Raw genomic sequence first — 21,214 nt, 5'->3', positions numbered from 1 at the left:
TGTGAATTGCCTTTACTGACCTACTACTGCTGCTACTTTTTTCAAGCTGTTTCTATAACTTCTGGACCATAACTGGTACACTACTGGTCCTTGAATTTCACCCATCTATACCTCACTGAATCCTTGATGAAAAAGGCCTTTTCAATAATAATATTCAAATTGTTGGAAAAATAGAAGTAACCATGTTTTGCTCACTTGTGGGCACACAGCAAATATCATTTTATTTCCTGGGTCTTTTAAGAACTTTAAAGTCTTATTTTCCCAAGCCTTTAAAATTTACTTCAGCTCACTGGGTTGAACTTTTTGTTGGTTCGTTTGTTTGTTTTTGGTACTGGTTTGTTCTACTGTACCACACGTGGGATATTTATTTATTTATTTATTTATTTGACTTATAGCCTGCCACAATCATAGGACTCTCAGCAGTTCACAGAGAAAAAAAATATACAGTCAAATATAAAATATAAAACATGGAACAAAGCAAACCCCAAACACAGTCGATGGCCCTGGAAAAGCTCAGCTTTTTCTGGAAGGCAGGCAAAGTTAGAGACTGATGATCCTCAAACAGGAGGTCATTCAAGAGGGCTAGCCCCATCACCAGAAAATGCTTCAGCACTTTAAATTGCACCCAAAAGCAAATATGAAGCCAATGCAAGGCCTGTTACACAGGTGTAATATGTGCCCAGCGGTCCACATCTGTAAACACCCAGGCCATGCCTCCATGTTGCAATTTCAGATGCATTCACACAAACATACATGCATTCATGGATTGCAGAACAGCAATCACCAACAATAAAATGGAAAAAGCATGGGTTCTCTTAACAGAGAGAATGAAAATTGTGATTGCTTGCCAGTCAGACCACATTCCTCTGGTTAGGCTCAATGTCTCTTCTCAGTTTTCATTTCCTTTCACGGACGAGAGGAAGCAAACTGATCAGTCATAAAAATGGCCCCATCTATTCCCCAGAGGGTCTGAGTAGTTCTTCAGTCCTGTTGCTGCCATGTTGATAATATTTGGAAGCTAGCTGTAGGATTATTTGTGTCCAGCAGAGTTGTGGTATGGCAAAGTTCACCATTAACATTTAATGAACAGCTTTTTCCTTCCTATTTCCACCCACTGGTTCAATTTCTGTCCTTTTGGGCAACAATGAACAACTTTGCTCTATATTTTGTATGGCAGCCCTCTAGATTTTTAAGACATTCAGCTAATGTAAAATTGATTTTTCCAGTATTTTTAAAACTTGAAACAAACAAAACAATCAGCCCTTCCTTTTAAGATCATCATTGCAGCTTCATAGCATAATACAGCTATTTCTTTTGTGACTTCCTGAAAGTAAGTTAATATTTTAGAAATATTTTCAGTTTCAGCTTTAAAAGAGAATCCCTGGTAGTTTTAGAAAGGATAATATGCATTAGATTCCAACAGAATATGAAGGCTTAACATAAATTGAGAAAAAAGACCAAGGAACCTTCAGAGCATTAGAAGAAGACTTTAAAAGCAGATTTTTAAAAAGACTCTTCTTCTTTATTCCTTCATCATCCTTTTGTTTGTTTATTCCACCATGAATTCAGAAGTTACTGAGATCTGGGAAAAGCTCTTATCAAGTTCCCAGAAACAAGAAATGGTGATCTATAAAAAATGGTGAGTTGTTAATCATAAAAAGTCATAGGTTTCCCACTATTCACATTAATGGCTTTTTGTGTACATGAAGCAGGTGAACTGTGGGACAAAATCGATCACTTGTAATTTTGACTTCATACAACTAATACCTTTTTCCTGCCGATACTTCTGATGCAGGTGGAAAAGGCATGGGTGGCTGGGAAGGAGGAATCCGTGTGCCCGGAATAGTTAGATGGCCAGGAAAGATCGCTGCTAACACTGTTCTTGATGAACCCACAAGCCTGATGGATATTTACCCCACAGTGGCTCATTTGGCTGGGGCATCAGTGCCACAAGACAGGTATAAGGTACTGCTCTAAAGGTTATTGAGAAGTATTCAATTTTAGCTAAGAAAAAAATGCAAACTGTGTTAAAATACTAGACTGTGATGGGTTTGATTTGAAAGAGAGATTTGAGACATGTAAGAGCATAAATGCTGCAGAATAAAGCAGCTGGGTCATTTTGCAGGATTATACATACACAGTGGAAGATGATTCATCTTTCTAGGACACTACCCATCACAGCTACCACCATCAGTTAGGCTTCTAATACAATGTTTTCTATTGTCACATTACCCAATTTGAGGACAAGTAACAATGGAAAACCAAATCCACCAGCTGCGTTGGATTCTGCTTCCTTCCCAATAAGCTAACATAATTCTGTAGTCATACTCATATAAACCCTTAAGGTTATCATAGATGAACTGCATGGTGAATTTTGTAGGCAGCCATGATTCTTTATTAGCATGTCTTGACCTCTCTGTAAATTAGGTATGTCTAAAAAAAAGGACAATTCTACCATTATAAAAACTTGAATATTCTGAGTATGCAGTCCCACAATATTTTGAATTTGCTTATTGTTGTGTTCAAGCACATTTAATATAAGCTTTATAATCTACATCAACTTACTGCACAGTTTATAGTCCTCCTTTATGCAATTACAGCAAACCTACAGTATGAGCACTACATGTGGAATAGGGGAAAAAAGGACATCAAAACTGCTTCCAGGAAAAAAGAAACCTTTTTTTTTTTTTTTAAATGTCAATACTGGTATTAATAGATTTTGCGTTCCTTTTCTCTGCCCCTTATAGCCCACTTCACCTATTTTTTTAAAAAAAAACTCCTCAGACTTTGCTTTGAACCTTTTGGTAGCTGTATCAGTCAGGGATAACCACTTCACAGACTTTTTATTCCTTTATGCTAGGATAATTGATGGAAAGAACCTCATAGCTTTACTGCGGGAAGAGGTTCAACACTCAGATCATGAATTCATGTTTCACTATTGTGGGTCGTATTTACATGCAGTGCGCTGGTACCAGAAAGAGAGTAAGTATAAATCGTTGCCCTTGAGTATATGCTGTCCATTCCAAGTAATATTTGGGTCATACATGTGTAGCAATTTATACACTTAGTTCTTATGGTTCTTCTTTTCCCTGTCGGTTTGTGTGTGTGTGTGTGTGTGTGTTACAGAGAGAGAGAGAGAGAGAGGAAAAATACAAGCTCCCCTGCTTTCTTTTTCCTAGAATTAATCACATGCCATGCCATGTAGCTTCTCTGCCGCACTTTGGCTTGGAATGCCAATACAATGTTATTTTGCAGATCCCTATACACCTTTGTTTGTAAGAAAGTACCATTAAATACAGCCTGACTTACTTTTGACTAAACATGCATAAATTTATGCTTGCAAACTGTAAGCGTGGCTTGGGCAGTGAAGAGAAGAATATCAAACAGCCAAGGGTTGTCTCTTTTCAGTGGGTTGCAGTTTTCTTGGGAGTCTTTCATTCTACAGATTTACTTTGTGGTTCAGAAAAATTGAAAAAATCAGTAAAATTTAACTTAGTTTCCTCAACCCCCCCCCCAAAAAAAAAGTTTAAAAAGAAGGGATAACATTTGCTATTATTCTGGAAATAGATGTATTTTTCTACATAAGAGAATATATGTAGCTCAAGGTTGAACTGTGTAGTCCTTGGTGCTGAGCTTGGTTGTTTGCTTGCCAACATTTCATTACCAGACTAGGTAACATCATCAGTGCCAGTGAGTCTGGGGTTTGCTCCCTGTTTATATACAGTTGCTTGCCCTGCCAGTGTTGGTGGGGGTGTGGTTTCCTCCTTGGTAGCTCCTTGATTAGGGCATTGTTTTCTGTTTGATGGTTTGTCTGCTTGCTTGGTGTTAATCCCTGCATATCTGGGTGTTGGCTGCTGGAGAGGATGTGTTCTGATCTTCTGGTTTGTTTCCTTCTTAGCTTTTGTTATTGTCTCTTTTGAATGGTGTGTAAATATGGTTTGTTTCTGTGTGTCTATTGATGGCTGCTTTGTCTGAGTGCTTCCAGGAATTTCCTAGCGTTTTTGGATTTGGCTTGGTCTAGGATGCCCAGTTTCCCAGTTGAAAGTATGGTTGAGTCTGTCCATGTGCTGTGAGATTAAGTTTTCACTGTGTTTTCTGACTGCTGATTGTTCACGGATGCGCTTTGCAAGTCTTCTGCCTGTCTGTCCCACATCGTGGCTGCTACAGTCCTTACACAGTATGTTGTAGATGACTCCTGTTTTTTTCTTCTTGGGCTGCTGGGTCTTTTGGGTTGCTTAAGATGTTTTGGAGGGCATAGTTGGTTTCTGTGCTATGGTGATGCCATGTGGTTGTAATAGTCTTTTGGTTGTTTTTGAGATGTTTTTGATGTATGGTAGTGTAATTCTTTTCATAGCTTGTGTTGGTTGTGCTGTAGTGGGTTGAGTGGTCAGGCACTTTTTGATAACATTGCATGGGTATCCATTTTGTTGGAAGATATTGTCTGCAAGTAAAGAACCAAGCTCAGAGAGCACCAAGGACTCCACAGATCTATTTTTATACCTCATTATGATTAGTTGATTTGTCTCTACAGATGGAAGTCAATTTTGTATTATATATTCCAAAAGCAGGGCAAAAGTATTTTAGCTTTCCATGAGCAGCCCTAAATTACTTTTTTTTCCCTTCTGCAGTGCTAAAATTTCTGAACAATGGTATTCTTCAAAGAATTGCTAAATGTATATATTGCTCAAATTTGAAAATGATTCATCATAGCTAACTATAAGATGTTTAGCCCCATAGCTAAGATTGTGATTGTAACTTTAATTATTATATTTGGCAATGCTGTTAAGACCATCCTTACCATAAGGCAGTAGCTGCATTTGCATGACATGCTCTCCCATGTTTAACTGAACTACAGCTCACTGAATCAACCCAATTTCCTAGGTTCACACAGCAAACTACAGCCAACTTGGTTGAAAAATACACTGAGCCACTATAGTATTATAACCCATCATGGGATCCTCTGGGTAGTGGATGAAATAAAAACAACAGTCTAACATCTTGTGTTAACCTAAACAGAAGTAGATAGCCACTCTTGGTAGCAAACACTTAGAGAGATGAGGTAAATGGAACTGGAATATAGAATGGTGTCTGTCATCAACAGCCTGCCCTGCTTCTCTAAGCCTAGAGCCTTTGGTGCAGTGAAGAATGAATGGAATGAATGAATGAATGAATGAAATAAATAAAATTCAACAGCCTATCCACCTGGAAAGGCACCTATCTTCCCCTTTTTCTTCTGGCAAACTATCAAGACCTAAGCCAGGTGAAAAAAAGGAACAGAAGTAAATAGAATTAGTTCAAATCTCTTTTCAGTGTGGAATAGCCTTGGGAAACAGCCAGATTTATATGCTAGGTACTGAGTATCTTTTTGTTCTCTCCAAGGTGGCGCTCTTTGGAAAGTCCATTATGTAACTCCAAACTTTGAACCACAGGGGGCTGGAGCCTGTTATGGAACTAAAATGTGCCAATGTTTCGGTGCAGTAACCCATCATGACCCTCCCTTGCTTTTTGATCTTTCACGTGATCTTTCAGAGGCCAATCCCTTGTCCCCAACTTCTGAACCACTGTTTAACATGGTCATAACTCAAATTGCAAGAATCGTGGCCAAACATCGTAATACTCTCACAGCTGTTCCCCAACAACTTGATGTATACAATGTTGTTTGGAAGCCTTGGCTGCAGCCATGTTGTGGGACATTCCCCTTTTGCTGGTGTAATGATGAAAGTGGTAATGACACCATCATTATTTAAATAGATTTTAAGAGAATTATTTTGAAATAAAGTTGTCTTAAATGTATCCTTCATATAGTCGGTGAAGAATAGGGTACTTACCCTTATACATTCATACCTTTAATGAGTGAAATAGAATGGTGAGTTACAAGCTTATTTGGTGTTTCACTTTTTAAACAATGCAGTAGTTAATTACATTAAATTATTTGCCTATCCTTTTTCAGATGAAACAGCTGCTTTCCTTGAGATATTCCAAACCGTAACATTGCTTCTTCCTTTTTTCCTCAATGGATCCTCCCCTTATCAATGTAGTTTTTACTTTCCAAACACATGCTTGTAGAAGTATTTCCAGAGCCAAATATTTCCAAGCAGCTTAAATTTTAGAGATCAACTGCAAGGAAGAGGAGGAGGAAAGGAGATGGAAACATCTCATCTAAGGCAAATGTTTGCTTTCTTTAAAATTTTCCCTTCAGATCACTTTAAGAATATAGTCCACAGGGGTACATAATCTGACCCTTATGTATTAACAGTGGGACAGCAGACACCTCTTTAGCATCACTCTGGCTTCTTGCCCTATCTCTTTAGGTAAAGGTAAAGGTTTCCCTTGACTTTAAGTCCAGTCGTGTCCGACTCTAGGAGGCGGTACTCATCTCCGTTTCAAAGCCGAAGAGCCGGCGTTTGTCCATCGACACTTCCGTGGTCATGTGGCCAGCATGACTACACGGAACACTGTTATCTGCCCACCGAAGCGGTACCTATTTATCTACTCACATTTGCATGTTTTCGAACTGCTAGGTTGGCAGGAGCTGGGACTAGCAATGGGACCTCACCCCGACACGCGGATTCAAACCGACCTTCCGATCGGCAAGCTCAGCGGTTTAACCCGCAGCGCCACGCCCCTTATCTATCTCTTTACATTATTTTAATTACGAGAAATAAATATACAGCGGGCATGCTGCAAAACCAGGTGCCACCCTCCAGCATAATTTCTATTTGAAAGAAACACTTGACTCCTGTACTGTAACAGAAGGAAGGTCATACCATTAAAATAGTGCCACTACCATAGATTTGATAAACCTCTTTATCAGCAGGATCTACTGGATATTCAGATGCTATTCATAGTATGATATTCACTGCTTTCTAATTATTCATGAGTATAATTTCTTTACTTTTATAAAGTTCTTAAATCAATATGATGAAAATAGGGCCATGCAAATTTCAAGAATATAACATGTTTATTTGATAATCTACTGTATACAAAAATGAAGAAAAAAACTGGAGATTATAAAGTAGAATTTACATCTTTTACTAAATATTTACAAAATCAGAAAGTATCAAACCAAAGTTACGAAGAAATACATGTGAGTGGAAAAATATAAAATATGTAATACTGACACCTCCTTGCATGCAAAACTAAACTTCCTCAAGAAACTATTAAAGGAATCTCTGCTTTAGGACTGCAGCCTAAAACAAGGAAGAAATAATCACAGTAAAACTTAAGAGAGGGTGCAACATATATATTTCAAATGTTATAATAGATAAAAGTTGTATATTAGTTTGGGTAATCATCTAAATGGATACATAAGAGTTTCAGTGGTTCAGTTATGCATAAAACTTTGAAACAATTATCCTAAGATTCAATGTTAAAATTTAAGAATGATATACTCTTACGTAAAATGAAGGCTATCAAGTTATAATTTCACAATGGATTAACCACTTGACAATAAAAAAAAATTCACATTATCAACCAAAGAAGCCAGTGCGCAATGAGGAAAAAGTGGCCTAATTAATCCAGTATGACCAAGTTTCTATTACAAACACTGTTATAATGCCTTAACATTGTACCGATGGTGAGCTACCTGTCATTAATCAGATAATGCATTCCTTGGCCTTCCTGCATCTGATGAAAATGGGCCCCAGTTCACAAAGGCTTATAGTACAATGACACATGACCTAAGATGTTACAAGCTGCTCTAAGGTTTGGGTGTAACAAATTAATATGGCTAGCCCTCTTCCAAAAGTATTGACAGTACAATTCCCAGAATTCCTAGCCAGCATAGACTTCAGTTACATTACAGTATAATTTACACTAAATAAAAAAAGAGGGCTGGGTGAAAATGTAGGAAATGTACAGAGTCTTCCTTACCAATCCATTGCTCTCCATGAACAGAGTTTAGTAAAAGAAGAGGGGAGGCAAGGTTTACTGAACCTATAAAATCCTCCAAATCCTGGAGACTATATTTGGATCATGCCCGTGTTTTTATTCACCCTGCTGAAGTATTTGAGTTTTTTACTTTCAAGTCTTTTATACCCTCCTCCATACAGAACTAAGTACGGAGTACTTACTTCATCTATGAGTATAAAACCATTCTTCATAGTTTCAGATTAATTTTCCAGTTATGAAGTTTATATGATGCAAGGCTGTGGAGGCTATTCCTAAGCTAAGTAATGTTCTGGACCAGTTGAACCAGGTTTGACCTAGCAAAAGGAAGTTTTAAAAGCTCCATGCATTTCATTCTTTGAGACTAAACACTGCCAAATACATATACAACTATGCTTGCAAGTACAGTCATGTCAGAAAATCTATTTTTGTTTAAATTTCCCTTTCACCAGAATATCTAATCCTGAAGGTTTTGCATGCACTGCAAATGTAAACAGATCAGTTGCAATAAGGGTAAAAAAGAACACCTATAATAAAAAGGCATCTAACTTCTTCCTAATGTTTTCAAAAGCATCCTTCCCCAGATAATCAATATGGCCTTCCTCCCATTTTCTTCGTTCATCTTCTGCACTTGACTCCTTTGGCTCTGGCTGAACAGCAACCTCTGCAACAGAGCTGGCAAACTCATTCTAGAAGAACGAAGAATGAAAGGCATCTCAGATATTCAGTGTTACTGTTTTTAATAATATTAATAGCTACAGCCAGAAAGCTAGATTCAAGATTTGAATAACGCAAGCAGTTGAATTTGCAGGTCTCTGAGTAACTAAGTCATTTGCGACACAGGACTACAGAAGCTAAGGTGACTCGAGCACATCTATGAGTACTGGAATAGAAACATGCACCAATGCGCCATCATGTGATAAACTTAAGCAAGCCATTCTTCTGACTCTTATTCATCAAATATTCCTCTATGTCTGTAGTGGAATAGCAGAATAAACAAATATTTGCTGTAAAGTCTTATCATAATTTATTTATTTATTTAATTAATTTACTAAATCTATGGTTGCCCATCTTACGAATAAGACTCTGCAGCTAACACATTAAAATAATAAAGAATAGTATCAACAAAGGATAAAAAAACCTACAATGGTCATCAAGGGTAAACCTAGACAAAACAGCCAACAAAAACTTCTCAATGGGCCATACAGCAGATATATTTACTGTTACCTTAGCCTGCTGAGGAACAGGCTGAACAGGGAACTCAGTGAAGGACTTGCTTGGATCAGCAATATCACCTTCAAGGCTGCACTCAGCTTTCTTTACAGCCTGAATAAAATAAAAATGCAGGCTTTAATTGCATTTGTAATTTAATTGTAATAAAAAACGTCTATTACAGCCCAGCTGGATCACGCTCCATATTCCTAAATACTATTATGGTCTAAGCATTTTACTTTAATACTGCACTTGCAGACTCCAAGCAATCATAAAAGATCAAAGGAATACTGACAATTAGTCTTTTTTGTTGAAATATTTTTGTATGCCACTGAATAATGCACAAGAATATCCATCAGACTGGTATGCCACGTTCAACAGCATGCACTTAAAATCTTTTGTTGCAAAACTCTATTGTTGGAATCGCAGACATGTTCAACTAAAAAATAATTCCTTTTAAAAAGGGCCTTCCAAACCCTAAACATCTTGTAATATGGAACTCAAAAGCACCGATACCATGACTGTAGAGTTAATTTCACTGGAAAGCTGTATCAAAGTCCAAGGGGGAGATGGAAGTTGTTTCCAAGTAAAATATGCATACCTCCCATTGCTATTAAGTAAACAAAGAATGCTTTTGTAGTAGAAAGCCACTATTTTTTTACAGGCATTTTACTGGAAGTCATTTCCAACTGCAAACCTAATTCAGTGAGATGGTTTGAAAAGGAAACATCTGTTTTTTAAGAAAAGTTAAACATATAAATTAAACTATGTATATGTAAGCTGAAGATATACTGATACTTGAAATCTGTGAAAATGACATCTTTACAAACATATGGAAGCATCTTCCAAATGTTTACAACTATTTAAAGTAACAATAATAAAGAAGACATACTCACAATATTATTTTTGGCAGATAACTCACAGGGTGAATTTACACCAGATTCTGAAATATATTCTGCATTTTCTGAGGCTGGCAAAGAATTGTTAATAAGAGGATTTTCTCTTTCAGGTGTCTGCTCATCATTGTTCATGTCAGGCTATAATACAAATTGTTATAAAGATGAAGTTCTTCAAAAGAGAAAATGTCTTAGCTTGTACTATATGTATTAAAATATTTAACCTCTAGACGTTATTTCTGCTTTTAACTTTATTTTATTTACTAGAATTTATATGCTGCTCAGTCCAAACATGGCTCCAAGCAGATTGCAGAATACAAAGATTACAATAAAAATAACAATATATAACAGTAACGGCAAAGTTCCTATTCATAATCATATTGAGGAATGGTGTGTCAGTAAAGCACCTACAGCAAAAATAGGAACCCACTACATTACCGGTCTCCAAAGGTATTCTGAAATAACCAAGTCTTAATGGCTTTTCTGAATGCCAGCAGGGTTGGTGCTGAACTGAACACTTGGAGTGGACCAACTAAGGTCCTTTTCCCTTGCAGAGATCAGAGGCATTGGTCAGCCCCACAGCAATCAGACAACGATTTGATCACAACGTTACAGATGGAAACTCTGACATTCTCCCGTACAATATGCTGGTACAATCAAGAATCCATTATTCCTTCAGTGATTGTGAGCCATCTTGGTCTTAAGGCTGCAAAGCAATTCCAAACTATAATATTCCCACCGCTACATTTCATGGTTGGGATGACAGTTTCATCAGAATGCAGTGTTTCATTTTAGCCAAACGTTAATTAGTACATTACTGTTGACATACATTAATTCAGAACATTCCACTTTCATTTCATCTATTGACAGAACATTGTTCCGATAGTCTACTAGACCATCCAGGAGATCTATAGCAAACTTGAAGCAATCTGCTTTCTGGAGAATGTTTCCTCCTTGGTATTCTTCCATGCATACTACTCTTGTTCAATTTTCCTTATGGTGGACTCATGACATTAAACTATGCAAGACCGGCCTTCAAACTTTCACTGTTACTCTTGGGTTCTTTGTGCCCCCCCCCTCCACAAGTATTGTACACTTGGGGTGATTTTTGTTGGTGAACCACTCTAAGGAAGAGCAACAATGGTGTTGCATTTTCTCCATTTCTATACCACCTGACATGGCAATTATTTTGTATCCCTTTTAGGCTCATGAACATCAACAACACATTATTTAAGTCTCACAGACATCTCTTGATAGGGTCAGGATTCATTTCCATTATCCTGTGTCATAAAGAGCAGATTCCAATGGTGATAGCCAACATGTATTTTTTTTTTTAATATGAGGCCACTTAAACTCACACCTGTCATCTTACTGATTGGAACATCTGACTTATTCCCTTAAGAGTGCTAGTTATGCTAGAATTTCACAAACTCTGAAGCCAAAGGCAGTGAACATCAGCTATGTGTTCAATAAAGATGTGACACGTTATGCAAGACCATGCTAGAATGTCACATTAGTTGTTTTAAAAGATATCTATACATGAATTCCTCAAACACCTTGACCAAGAGCTCCTTTTCCCCATTCTGTGATCTCTATTCTATAATGCAAAACATTAATTCACAATTTCAAAAGTGGTGTGCCACAACAGACTGCCATTTGAGAAATTTGCCTAAATCTCCCTTAGGAAACTTAACCATCAGCCTGAAATGGGGAGGATAATATGAATAATCTGAAATGAGGGGGGAGGGGATTTCTTTTGTACCATTGAGACAATCTTGACTCTGGCTACTGCCTGGACAAGTCCCTGCAGTTTTCTTGGCAAGGATTTTCAGAAGTGGTTTGCCACCGTCTCTTTCCTAGGGCTGAGAGAAAGTGACTGGCCCAAGGACACCCAGCTAGCTTCATGCCTAAGGCAGAACTAGAACTCATGGTTGCCCAGTTTCTAGCCTGATGCCTTAACCACTACACCAAACTGGCTCTTCTTATTTACTTACTGCTATAATTGGGTGGAAGTAAATTCACTGTATTAAAGTAACATTAATTTCTATAAACAAATGTTTCAGGACATTGTTATTTCCAATTTTTAATTGTAATAAAGCACAAACACTTCTGACGAACTAAATGTGGTTTATGATTGTTGCAATGTAAGCACATTCTGAACACAGTCACCATCTAAGTCAGACGTAAGGAATGAAAGAGCTCTCTCATATAATTAAGTCAGTCAATCCTTCCTACTAGCCCTAACCCTAACCATTTTACCTCCTCTTGCTGGATTGGAGGCTCTTGCAATTTTTCCAGTAATGGTAATATACTGGACCTGTATGTTATCCACCAAAGTTCCAGGAATGGCAGCTGATTTTCAGACACAGAAGTTGAATCATTCTGTGTAACTGTTCTTGTCTGGGGATTGTACTTGTAGTTCCAGGGCTTCGCTGGTCCCAAAAAATGAATCACCTTCGTATCTTTACCAAAACTGAGAGGGAAAAAAGTAAAACAATGTTGTTTCAGTTCAATGGCTGACATAAGATCACCACTTCAATTCCTGACACTTAACAGCACTAATTAGAACCAGAATTTCCGTCGCTAATGATGCAGTCAAAAAGCACATCATGTGACTGCATCGCTTACGGATGGCAATCCTGCCAGTCCCCGTTGCTGTCGTTAAGTGAGGATTATAGGTCATTAAACGATGTCATGTGACTGCGACTTGGAACTTCCAGTCTGCTTCCAACAAGCAAAGTCAATGGGGAAGCTGGCAGGAAGTTGCAAATCCCAGGCATCTTGCAAGCGGGCCAGCAGGCGGATGAGTGCTATGGAGTGTGACTGGGTGGGGGTGGTATGTGCTGCAGTGCCGTGCGAGTGTGGTCAGTGGGGGAAGTAGTGGGGTGGTGCAGCATGAGTGCAGGTGGGGAACGGGGTGTTGTAGCACCACTCGAGTGCAGCTGGGCAGGGAGGGTGTATGTCAAGTAACTGCATTAACCTGATTTCAACCAGTGCATATTGTTCAATGCCATTACTGTAATTCATAATGACAGGAAACACTTTACTCAAGCCATTTTAGCACTTAAAGCAGCTGCAAATGTAAACATTTTCCAATACTTCACCCACTATATGGGTGATAACTAGCCAGCCATGCTGGCTGGGGAATTCTGCGAGTTGAAGTCCACACATCTTCAGGTTGCCATGGTTGAGAAACGCTGCTTTAGACATTCCAACATAAAGCAGGTCAAAGTACTGGAAGCCTGGTGAAGATTTTGGATTTTTGAGGTGATAAAAACATAGATTGCCTTAGTTGCTTTTATTCTGTGTGTACTGTTGTCTGATGAATAATTAGATGTTTTAAATTTTGCATTCAAGGTGGAAGTATTTCTAATTCTGGATTACAAAGGCATAATGACTGATACTGATGACTCTGAGCTTTGGTTTTTGTCTAACCGAATCATAGAGTCAAATTAATGTTTGTGAATCTTAGAGTCAAATTAATGTTTATCAATGATTATAAAGAATGATTATTGTTTGCTGATTATTAAGACCAGGGAGGACAGAAAAAAGTGGTATTGAACTTTTATCCTGCTTTTGTGCTTCCCATGGTCTGTTTGATCATGGTGGGAGCCTGAAGTTGGTCTACACAAGTCTTTCGTAAAATCCAGTAAGTTCGTTCTTCTCTTCTTATATACGTAGTTATATTAGCAACCGATCACTATGACCTAAACATATCTATTAATAGTAATAATATGACAGAAGAAGACAATGTTTTCAGTACAGCTAATTATATCCTAAAAGGTATGTCTGAAAGTGCATGTAACTGATATAAAGACAGAAGGCCTGCACCTATCAATTACCATGCGATACGTATGAGGTTAGGGTTGCATTGCTAGCTATAAGAAAGAGAAATCTGTGAAAAAAGTGAATTGCTTATCACTGAATTATCAATAAACAAAAACATTTTAATACTTACTGATGGAAAGCAGGGGCATATGTATAGACAGTGCTGCTGCTTAGATTATAGATAAATGGCAAGTGTTTATTAATGTCTTTGGTAGCCCAGCTGCTGAAAAAACTGTTTAACAATCCCTGATCGCCTCCTAAAGAATAAAAAGAGCATATGAAAAATTCAAACACTTATCAATGTGAACAACAGCCTTTCCCAATCCAGTATTATCCACAGGTGTTAAGAGTTCAACACCCACAATATTCCAGAGTTGCAGTCAACACATATGGCGGCAATTTTTCTTGGTTTGAAGAAAAATGAAGTATGACATCAAAGCTTAGTCTTTAAACCCAGATTAACTATGTTGTACAACAATGCTTCCTAAATCTCTTCGTCCAGACAGAAGGCATGCCTGGAAACCAAAATCAACTAAATGGTAATAATGTCTAGCTCAATTATTTGTGAACAGAGACATACTTATATAAAATACCAAGCACTTTTCATACACTGAAAACATGCCCTATCATTTGGCTCTTTTTTGCCAGTAAACTGTTCATGTTCAGGAAAAAATATTAGACGTGCTGTGGGTCAGAGCTTTACACTGTATTGTGTTATTATGTGCGCATGCACATGCGTGCGCGCACACACACACAGACACACACCTGTCTGTCTATCTTAGTACATAATCTATAAAAACTTTCCTTCATTATTGTAGAAAACACGATTGGCTGATCCATCCACTATGCTTTTTTCTAAATCGTTGTGATTACAGTCCAATACTTAACTATACTGGCAGTGAACATCTTTTAAAATTCAGCGTAGCCTTAAAATGATGCTAGTTTAATAACTTAATAAAACAAAGATCATTGCATCCGTAAATCAATTCCTTGTTCCAACATAGCTCACCAGGTAAAAACAGCAAGAAAAGATAAAGAATGTCAAATTCAGGAAAACGGCAGAAAATGTGAGCAAGATAAACGTATGTTAAAACTTCAATGTGGTCATGTTGTTAAAACCACCTTTACAGGCTGCCATTTCAACATTATTTAAAAAGAGTCTGAGAGCTAAAATCTGTAATACAGTTGCCACCAAAAATATTATCTGCATATGAGTTCCAAAGTATTCTACTTCCCCAACTAGCAGTTCCCAAAACAGGAATATGTTTAAAAAGCTCAGTGTATTGACACCTGGTTACAAGAAACATGCCATCAGATATAAGAATGGAGGACCTATACATACAAGAGTTAATTTTAGCAGCAGCAGCAGCAGCTATTTCGCCTTTGGTTGTTACTGTCAGCTGGTTCTAGATTTAAATCTCAGGAAAAGTTTTTGATGGACTTTCATCAAAATTTCAGATCCTTAAAAGAACTTTGCTAATAATCTCACTCCAGAGCCAGGGAGAGGAACAAGCCCAGAGACTTACCATCAAAGCTACCGTGTTCATTGGCAAACTGAAGGAGATGTTTGAAGGTTTTCAAAGAAGGTTGGAAGACAAAGACACCACTGTTAAAGCAGTCTGGCCAACCGGAATCTGGAGCTGCTGAGAATTCTTCCCGCTCAAAGAGTTCATCAACATTGCAAAGCACCTAGAAAGATCATGAAAATTTGAATCACAGTCAATTCCCTGCTACAGATATGTCAGTGATTCAAGATCCTTTCTTGATCCCACTCACTATTCTATCTTCTACTATTAGCGAGTCTGCTTTGGCTCTGCAGCACCAATGTAAATACACTAAGATGTGGGAAGGTCTTCATAACTAAACACCCTTTTAACATAGTAAATACATTCTATCATAGTTGCAGAATCAAACATTCTGCAACCTTGCATGTTTTTTTATAGTTGTATTGTAACTCTAATGAGAGCCAGTTTAGTGTACTGGTTAAGGCATCAGGCTAGAAACCAGGAGACTATGAGTTCTAGTCCTGCCTTGGGCACAAAATCAGCTGGGTGGCCTTGGGCCAGTCACTCCCTCTGAGCCCTAGAAAGCATGCAATGGCAAACCACTTCTGAAATCTTGCCAAGAAAACTGCAAGGACTAGTCCAGGCAGTTGCCAGGAGTCAACGGTGACTTGAAGGCACTGTCTATCTACACACACACACACACAGTATATGTAACTCTACCAACTGTGCAGGCTATCATTTATCTTAGGCAAAAGAGATTTGATCTTCAAGTGTACAGGTATTGTTCATACATTTATGTACCCATATTTACACACTTACATAAATATGTTTTTTCTGAGTCTAAATCTCCTGAGTGTAAGTTCCAAAGCAAACAGGAAGATGCCCACAAGTGAGTTTTTTTTTTTTTACAGTTGATTCTAATGGCAAAATCTTTCAGCTTGTCATTTTTGACACCCCTGACCTTACCAATGTGTCTGCATCCATGAAGACACATTTGCTATACTGAGTAAGAGTCCAGCAATGCAGTTTGGTAAAGGTTACACCCAGTTCCAGCCTCTTCAGCAAAGTCAAGTGCACCAAGTCATTGCTGTCAATTTCTTTAACATCAACCACAGAGTCAAAGATGGTCCTGAGGGCAGCCCTGCCAAAGCAAGTAAAATCATGAATCTTACAATCTCTTTTTGCATTAAGGAATTCAAACAACTGAACTGAAACAGTGTCTTAATCTTTAAGATTTTAAATAATCTTTAAAATTATTAAGTAATAACTACACAAGGTAAACAAATATTTATGTGGGTGCGTGTGTGTGCAATGGACATATAATGGGATACAATGGAAATAAGAAGCAAAAACAGAATACACACACATACATATAGTACACACACTTCCTAAGAACCATTTGAAAGGATTGCCGATAAGGCTAAGAGCCAAGTGTTCGGAAATGTGTAAAATCAGACCGGAGGACACATTTAAAATTTAAACACATAAATTAAATCTTCCATCGTTAGAGTTAAGACTTGGTCAATATCAGCTTTAATTCAAGTGTTTCCATCTAGTGAAGTGATTTCCAGATGAACGATACTTGGGTAGTGATTACTCTTTCAAGAGGGGTTTTCTTTCTTTTTTAAAAAGATCAAATTAGCCTCATACACCTACTGCTGCTAATCAAATATTACCTAGCCCAGTATTGTTTCTAAAAGCAGAGATCTAGACAGAGATACGCCTTCACGTCTTAAAGAGCTGCTTTGCTATTTATCAGTATCTGCTTTCAAAGACGGAAACCCTATTCAAGCATTAACTGGAATATATGGAGAACAAAAACGTGGCAGAGAATGAGGCTGTGCAGGCAGCCCTGCCTCTACCCTACCCGAGTGACCAGTCACTGGACTTCCAGAGTCCCTGGTTTTTGGCTGCTGCTGAATACCAGGTCAATCTGTAATTAAGCTTCTCTTATTGATTATTGTCATATGTCTATGTATATGTGCATGTGGAGTCCTTGGTGCTCTCTGAGCCTTGTTGTTTTCTTGCAGACATTTCATCACCAGGCTAGGCAACATGTTCAGTGCGAAGAGGGAGTGGGGCTTGCTCTCAGTTTATATACTGTGGCTTGCCCTGCTTGTGTTGATAGGGGTGTTGTTCTCTCCTTAGGAGTTCTTTGATTGAGCTGTTGTTTGCTGCTTGCTTGATTGCCTGAGTTATAAGTTCCTTGATTAGGGTGTATTGTGCTGTTTGATGGTTCATCTGGTGTTAATCCTAGTGTTGATTTTTGCATATCTGGTTGTTGACTGCTGGCAAGGGAGTGTACTGGTCTTTTGGCTTTTCTATTGTCTCTTTTGAATGGTATGTAAATGTTGTTTACCTCTATGTGTCTGTTGATGGCTGCTTGGTCTGAGTGCCAGGCTTCCAGGAATTCTCTAGTGTTTTTGGATTTGGCTTGGTTTAGGATGCTGTTTCCCAGTTGAAACTGTGGTTGAGTCTGTCCATGTGTTGTGAGATTAAGGAGTTCTCATCGTGTCTTCTGACTGCTAGTTGGTGTTCATGGATGCGCTCTGCTAGTCTTCTGCCTGTCTGTCCTACATAGTGGCTGTTACAGTCTTTGCACTGTATGTTGTAAATAACTCGTTTTTTATTCTTGGGCTATTGGGTCTTTTGGCTTGCTTAATATGTTTTGAAGAGTTTTAGTTGGTTTATGTGCTACAGTGATGCCATGTGGTTGTAACAGTCTGTTGGTGGTTTCTGAGATGTTTCTGATGTATGGCAGGGTTATCCTTTTCATAGTTTCCATTGGTTGGTTTGCAGTGGGTTGGGTGGTGGGGCATTTTTTTGATAAGGTGGAGTGGGTATCCATTTTGTTGGAAGATCCATTTTGTTGTCTGAATAATGTTCTTACACAGCTTCTCTTGTGGGAGGTTGGACTGTTACTTTGGTAATGGAGCACTTGGTTGGTGTGGGTAGCTTTCCTGTAGACTTGTGTTTCTAACTTACCATCATTTCCTCTACTGATGAGGATGTCCAGGAATGGTAGTGAGTTGTTTTCTTCCTCCCTTGTGAATTTTATTCCATTAAAGATGTTACTGATGGTTTTGTGGGTTTCTTCCAGTTGTTTCTTTTGTTTTATGACAAAAGTATCATCTACATACTGGATCCATACTTCGGGTTGTATGTGTGGGAATGCTATCCTTTCCAGACACTGCATTACAATCTCTGCTATAAGTCCTGAAATCGGTGATCCCATGGGTGTTCCTTTGAATTGTTGGTATATTTCTCCATCAAACTGAAAGTAGGTTTGGCAGAGGTTGATGAGGTCCATTATCCTGGGTATTTCTATTTTGGTATTTTTGGCTAGGTCAGGTGTGTTGCGCAGAACCTCAGCCATGGATTCTTTCGCTAGTGCCAGGTCTATGGATGCGAAGAGAGCTGTAACGTCGAATGATACCATGATCTCATCTTCTTCTATTTTTATGTTTTTAATTTTCTGGAGGCACTGTAGTGGGGAGTTGATAGAGTGTTCTCTCTCCTCTGTGAGTTGTCTGAGATCTTTGTAAGCTCTTTAGCTATGTTATATGTGGGAGTCCCTGGTAATGATACAATGGGCCAAAGTGGTATGCCCGGCTTGAGTATCTTGGGGCGTCCGTAGAAGCATGGGAGGACGGGTCCACTGCTTTTCATCTGCCTCTGTTCTTGTATAATTTGACCTTTCTTGGTGAGGTTGTTGAGAATTCTTTTTACCTGGTTGTCCAGTTTCTGTATAGGATTGGTGTTCACTGGGGTGTAAGTTTCTTTGTCCTCAAGTAATTCTTTGGCCTTTTGTATATACTGTGATCTGTCCATAATGACGGTGGTGTGACCTTTGTCTGCTGGGAGGATGATGATGGCTTGGTCCATCTTTAGGTGTTTAAGGGCTGCTCTGTCCTCTGCTTTCAGTTGGTTCTGTTTCCGTGCCCTTCTGATTTGTGGTATGATGGTCTTGTCTTACGTCCTCTTGGGTTTCTGTAGTGAGTCCTGTAGTTTTAACTGCTGCTTCTAAAGCTGTGAAGAATTCTAATTTATTTGCATCTTCCGTGTTGTAGTTTAGGCCCCTCTGTAGGATATTGTGTTCTGCAGTGGATAGTGAGAGGCTGGACATGTTGACCACCCATTCTGGTTCTGGTGCCTCTTTGTTTCTGGAATTCAGTTTAAGTAGTTTGGTTTGGAGTTTGGTTTTCCTTTTTTCGGCTTGTCTCAGTGATGTGGTCTTGATTGTAGTTGTCAGCATGTTGATGTGTTCAAAAGTCATAGTTTGTTCTAGTTGTTCTTTCAGGTTGCCTATGGTGTGTTGATATTTGTTTAATCTGAGATAGGCGTCCATGATCATGAGCCGTATCATTTTTGATACAGGTGTACCTCAGTACATCCAAGTTAAACCACTGCTCCATGAGCTGCACTGGCTCCCAGGTACAATTCAAGGTGCTGGTTGTCATACAGGTTGTTTGCAGGACTGCCTTTCTCTGATTGTTTCTGCTCATCCCGCTAGATCTGACAGGGTAGGCATGTGCCAGGTCCCTTCTATTAAACAGTGCCACATGGTGGGACCAGAAAGCATTCTTTCTGTTGTAGCACCCGGTCTCTGGAATCCTAATTCTCTGAGATTCATGGGACCCTGATTCTGCTAACATTTTGTAAGTCCTTGAAGACCTGAAAAATCCGTAAGGCATGGGGTCTGGATGTTAGATGAGCATATTACTGTGATTTTGTGCTTTTCGTGATTTAAGTTGGGTTTGTCCTCAACCAGTACTTTTTCATTATCATGCAGAGATGTAGGAGCAGATCACATAATTCTCTTCCAAGTTTGGGCATTCAGACACATTCAGACAGATATCTGAACTGGGATACAGTGTTCCATTATTTGTCATTCTATTTCTAATATTTAAAAGGTGCTAGGACTTACATACCAGAAACAGAAGGGGAGATCTGCCAGATAAAAGGAAACCACTGAAATAAGGACTTTGGCCAGCAATTCTCTGGTTTGTCTGTTCTCCATGCTAATTTGAAAAATTCCTTAGTTGCTTTTCCCCACTAAACTTAGTATTTTAGCTCCTTCCAACTGAGGTTGTAGGTAGGGTCCAGAAAAGGTTTCTTAAGGATAGGATAGACCACTGCCTCATTAAGCATGGGCACCCCCTCTCTCAAGGATGAATTCACTGGGCACCCCCTCTCTCAAGGATGAATTCACTGCCTGGACCCAGTTCCATATCCCCTGCTAAGCCTTAGATAACCCTATCTGCTTCCTAGAGATAGAAAATTGAATAGAAGTTCAGACATACTACTATATTTTTTAAAAATGGTATCCAAAGTTATATATTAAAAGTTAGGAATTGTTAAGGCTGACAAAACAAGTCCAGAGTTATTCTGCACAATTTACAGGTTCTAACCATTATTTGCTTACAGTTCTAGACACAAAGTGGTTGAAATATAGAGTCATCAGTAGAAAGCAGCTAAAGATAATTAAAACTTTAGGATTTTGATTTCAGCCACAAAAGTTTTAATTACCTTGGCTAGCTGGGAATTAAGGTACATATGCAGCAAGCATTTGCTGTTTCTTAATCAGATAACAGAATGCAATGGGGAGATGTGTCCTTACCTCATTGCCCTGGAGACTTGAGGTGTAATTAGTATTGCCAGTCTTCTAGATGTTCTGTGGTTCCTCAAGGATTGTCCAAGAACCAGAGCTCCATGGCAATAAACATCATTAGTGGCAAGAGTCACAAAAGCCTGGTCTGTCATTGAGGGGGGGGGAAAATTGGAATGGTCCTTTAATCCAGAGTTGGCTAGACCACTTCACACTTTGCAGGACAATTGAAATTTTAGAAAAAGCCCATGGTAGCTTTCTTCTACTAAATAATATTA

General features: G+C 38.6%; 2 protein-coding genes across 8 annotated transcripts in view; one reads left to right on the top strand and one right to left on the bottom strand.

Annotated features, from left to right (window-relative positions):
* LOC134498783 (arylsulfatase H-like) overlaps positions 1 to 10,231 on the top strand; it is a 76,599-nt gene extending 66,368 nt beyond the window's left edge. For all 7 annotated transcript variants that reach the window (XM_063305060.1, XM_063305056.1, XM_063305057.1 and 4 more), the window contains 3 exons: positions 1,796 to 1,958; positions 2,861 to 2,982; positions 5,380 to 10,231. In XM_063305060.1, the coding sequence (XP_063161130.1) occupies positions 1,796 to 1,958; positions 2,861 to 2,982; positions 5,380 to 5,747 (653 nt within the window). In that variant the 3' untranslated portion in view covers positions 5,748 to 10,231. The remainder of the gene's footprint in view (positions 1 to 1,795; positions 1,959 to 2,860; positions 2,983 to 5,379) is intronic.
* Positions 8,415 to 21,091, bottom strand: GYG2 (glycogenin 2). The gene is made up of 8 exons (XM_063305063.1): positions 20,949 to 21,091; positions 16,295 to 16,469; positions 15,350 to 15,512; positions 13,954 to 14,080; positions 12,255 to 12,468; positions 9,996 to 10,136; positions 9,115 to 9,213; positions 8,415 to 8,576 (listed from the first exon to the last, which is right to left on the bottom strand). The coding sequence occupies exons 1-8, from the start codon at positions 21,089 to 21,091 to the stop codon at positions 8,415 to 8,417; spliced, it is 1,224 nt and encodes a 407-aa protein (XP_063161133.1).
* Between the last annotated feature and the right edge of the window lie 123 nt (positions 21,092 to 21,214).

The sequence above is a fragment of the Candoia aspera genome, chromosome 5 (assembly GCF_035149785.1).
Source record: "Candoia aspera isolate rCanAsp1 chromosome 5, rCanAsp1.hap2, whole genome shotgun sequence".
Classification (NCBI taxonomy): Eukaryota; Metazoa; Chordata; class Lepidosauria; order Squamata; family Boidae; genus Candoia; species Candoia aspera.
Note: the sequence above shows the minus strand (reverse complement) of the source record. Positions and strands in the feature narration are given on the sequence as shown.

Excerpts from the sequence above, each read along its gene's own strand:
- GYG2 (XM_063305063.1), bottom strand. The coding sequence starts at position 21,091 with ATGACAGACCAGGCTTTTGTGACTCTTGCCACTAATGATGTTTATTGC. Across the intron at positions 15,513-16,294 it reads TCATGGATGCAGACACATTG|GTGCTTTGCAATGTTGATGA; the intron begins GTAAGGTCAGGG and ends TGATCTTTCTAG. Across the intron at positions 14,081-15,349 it reads TGAACACGGTAGCTTTGATG|GAGGCGATCAGGGATTGTTA; the intron begins GTAAGTCTCTGG and ends TTTATTCTTTAG.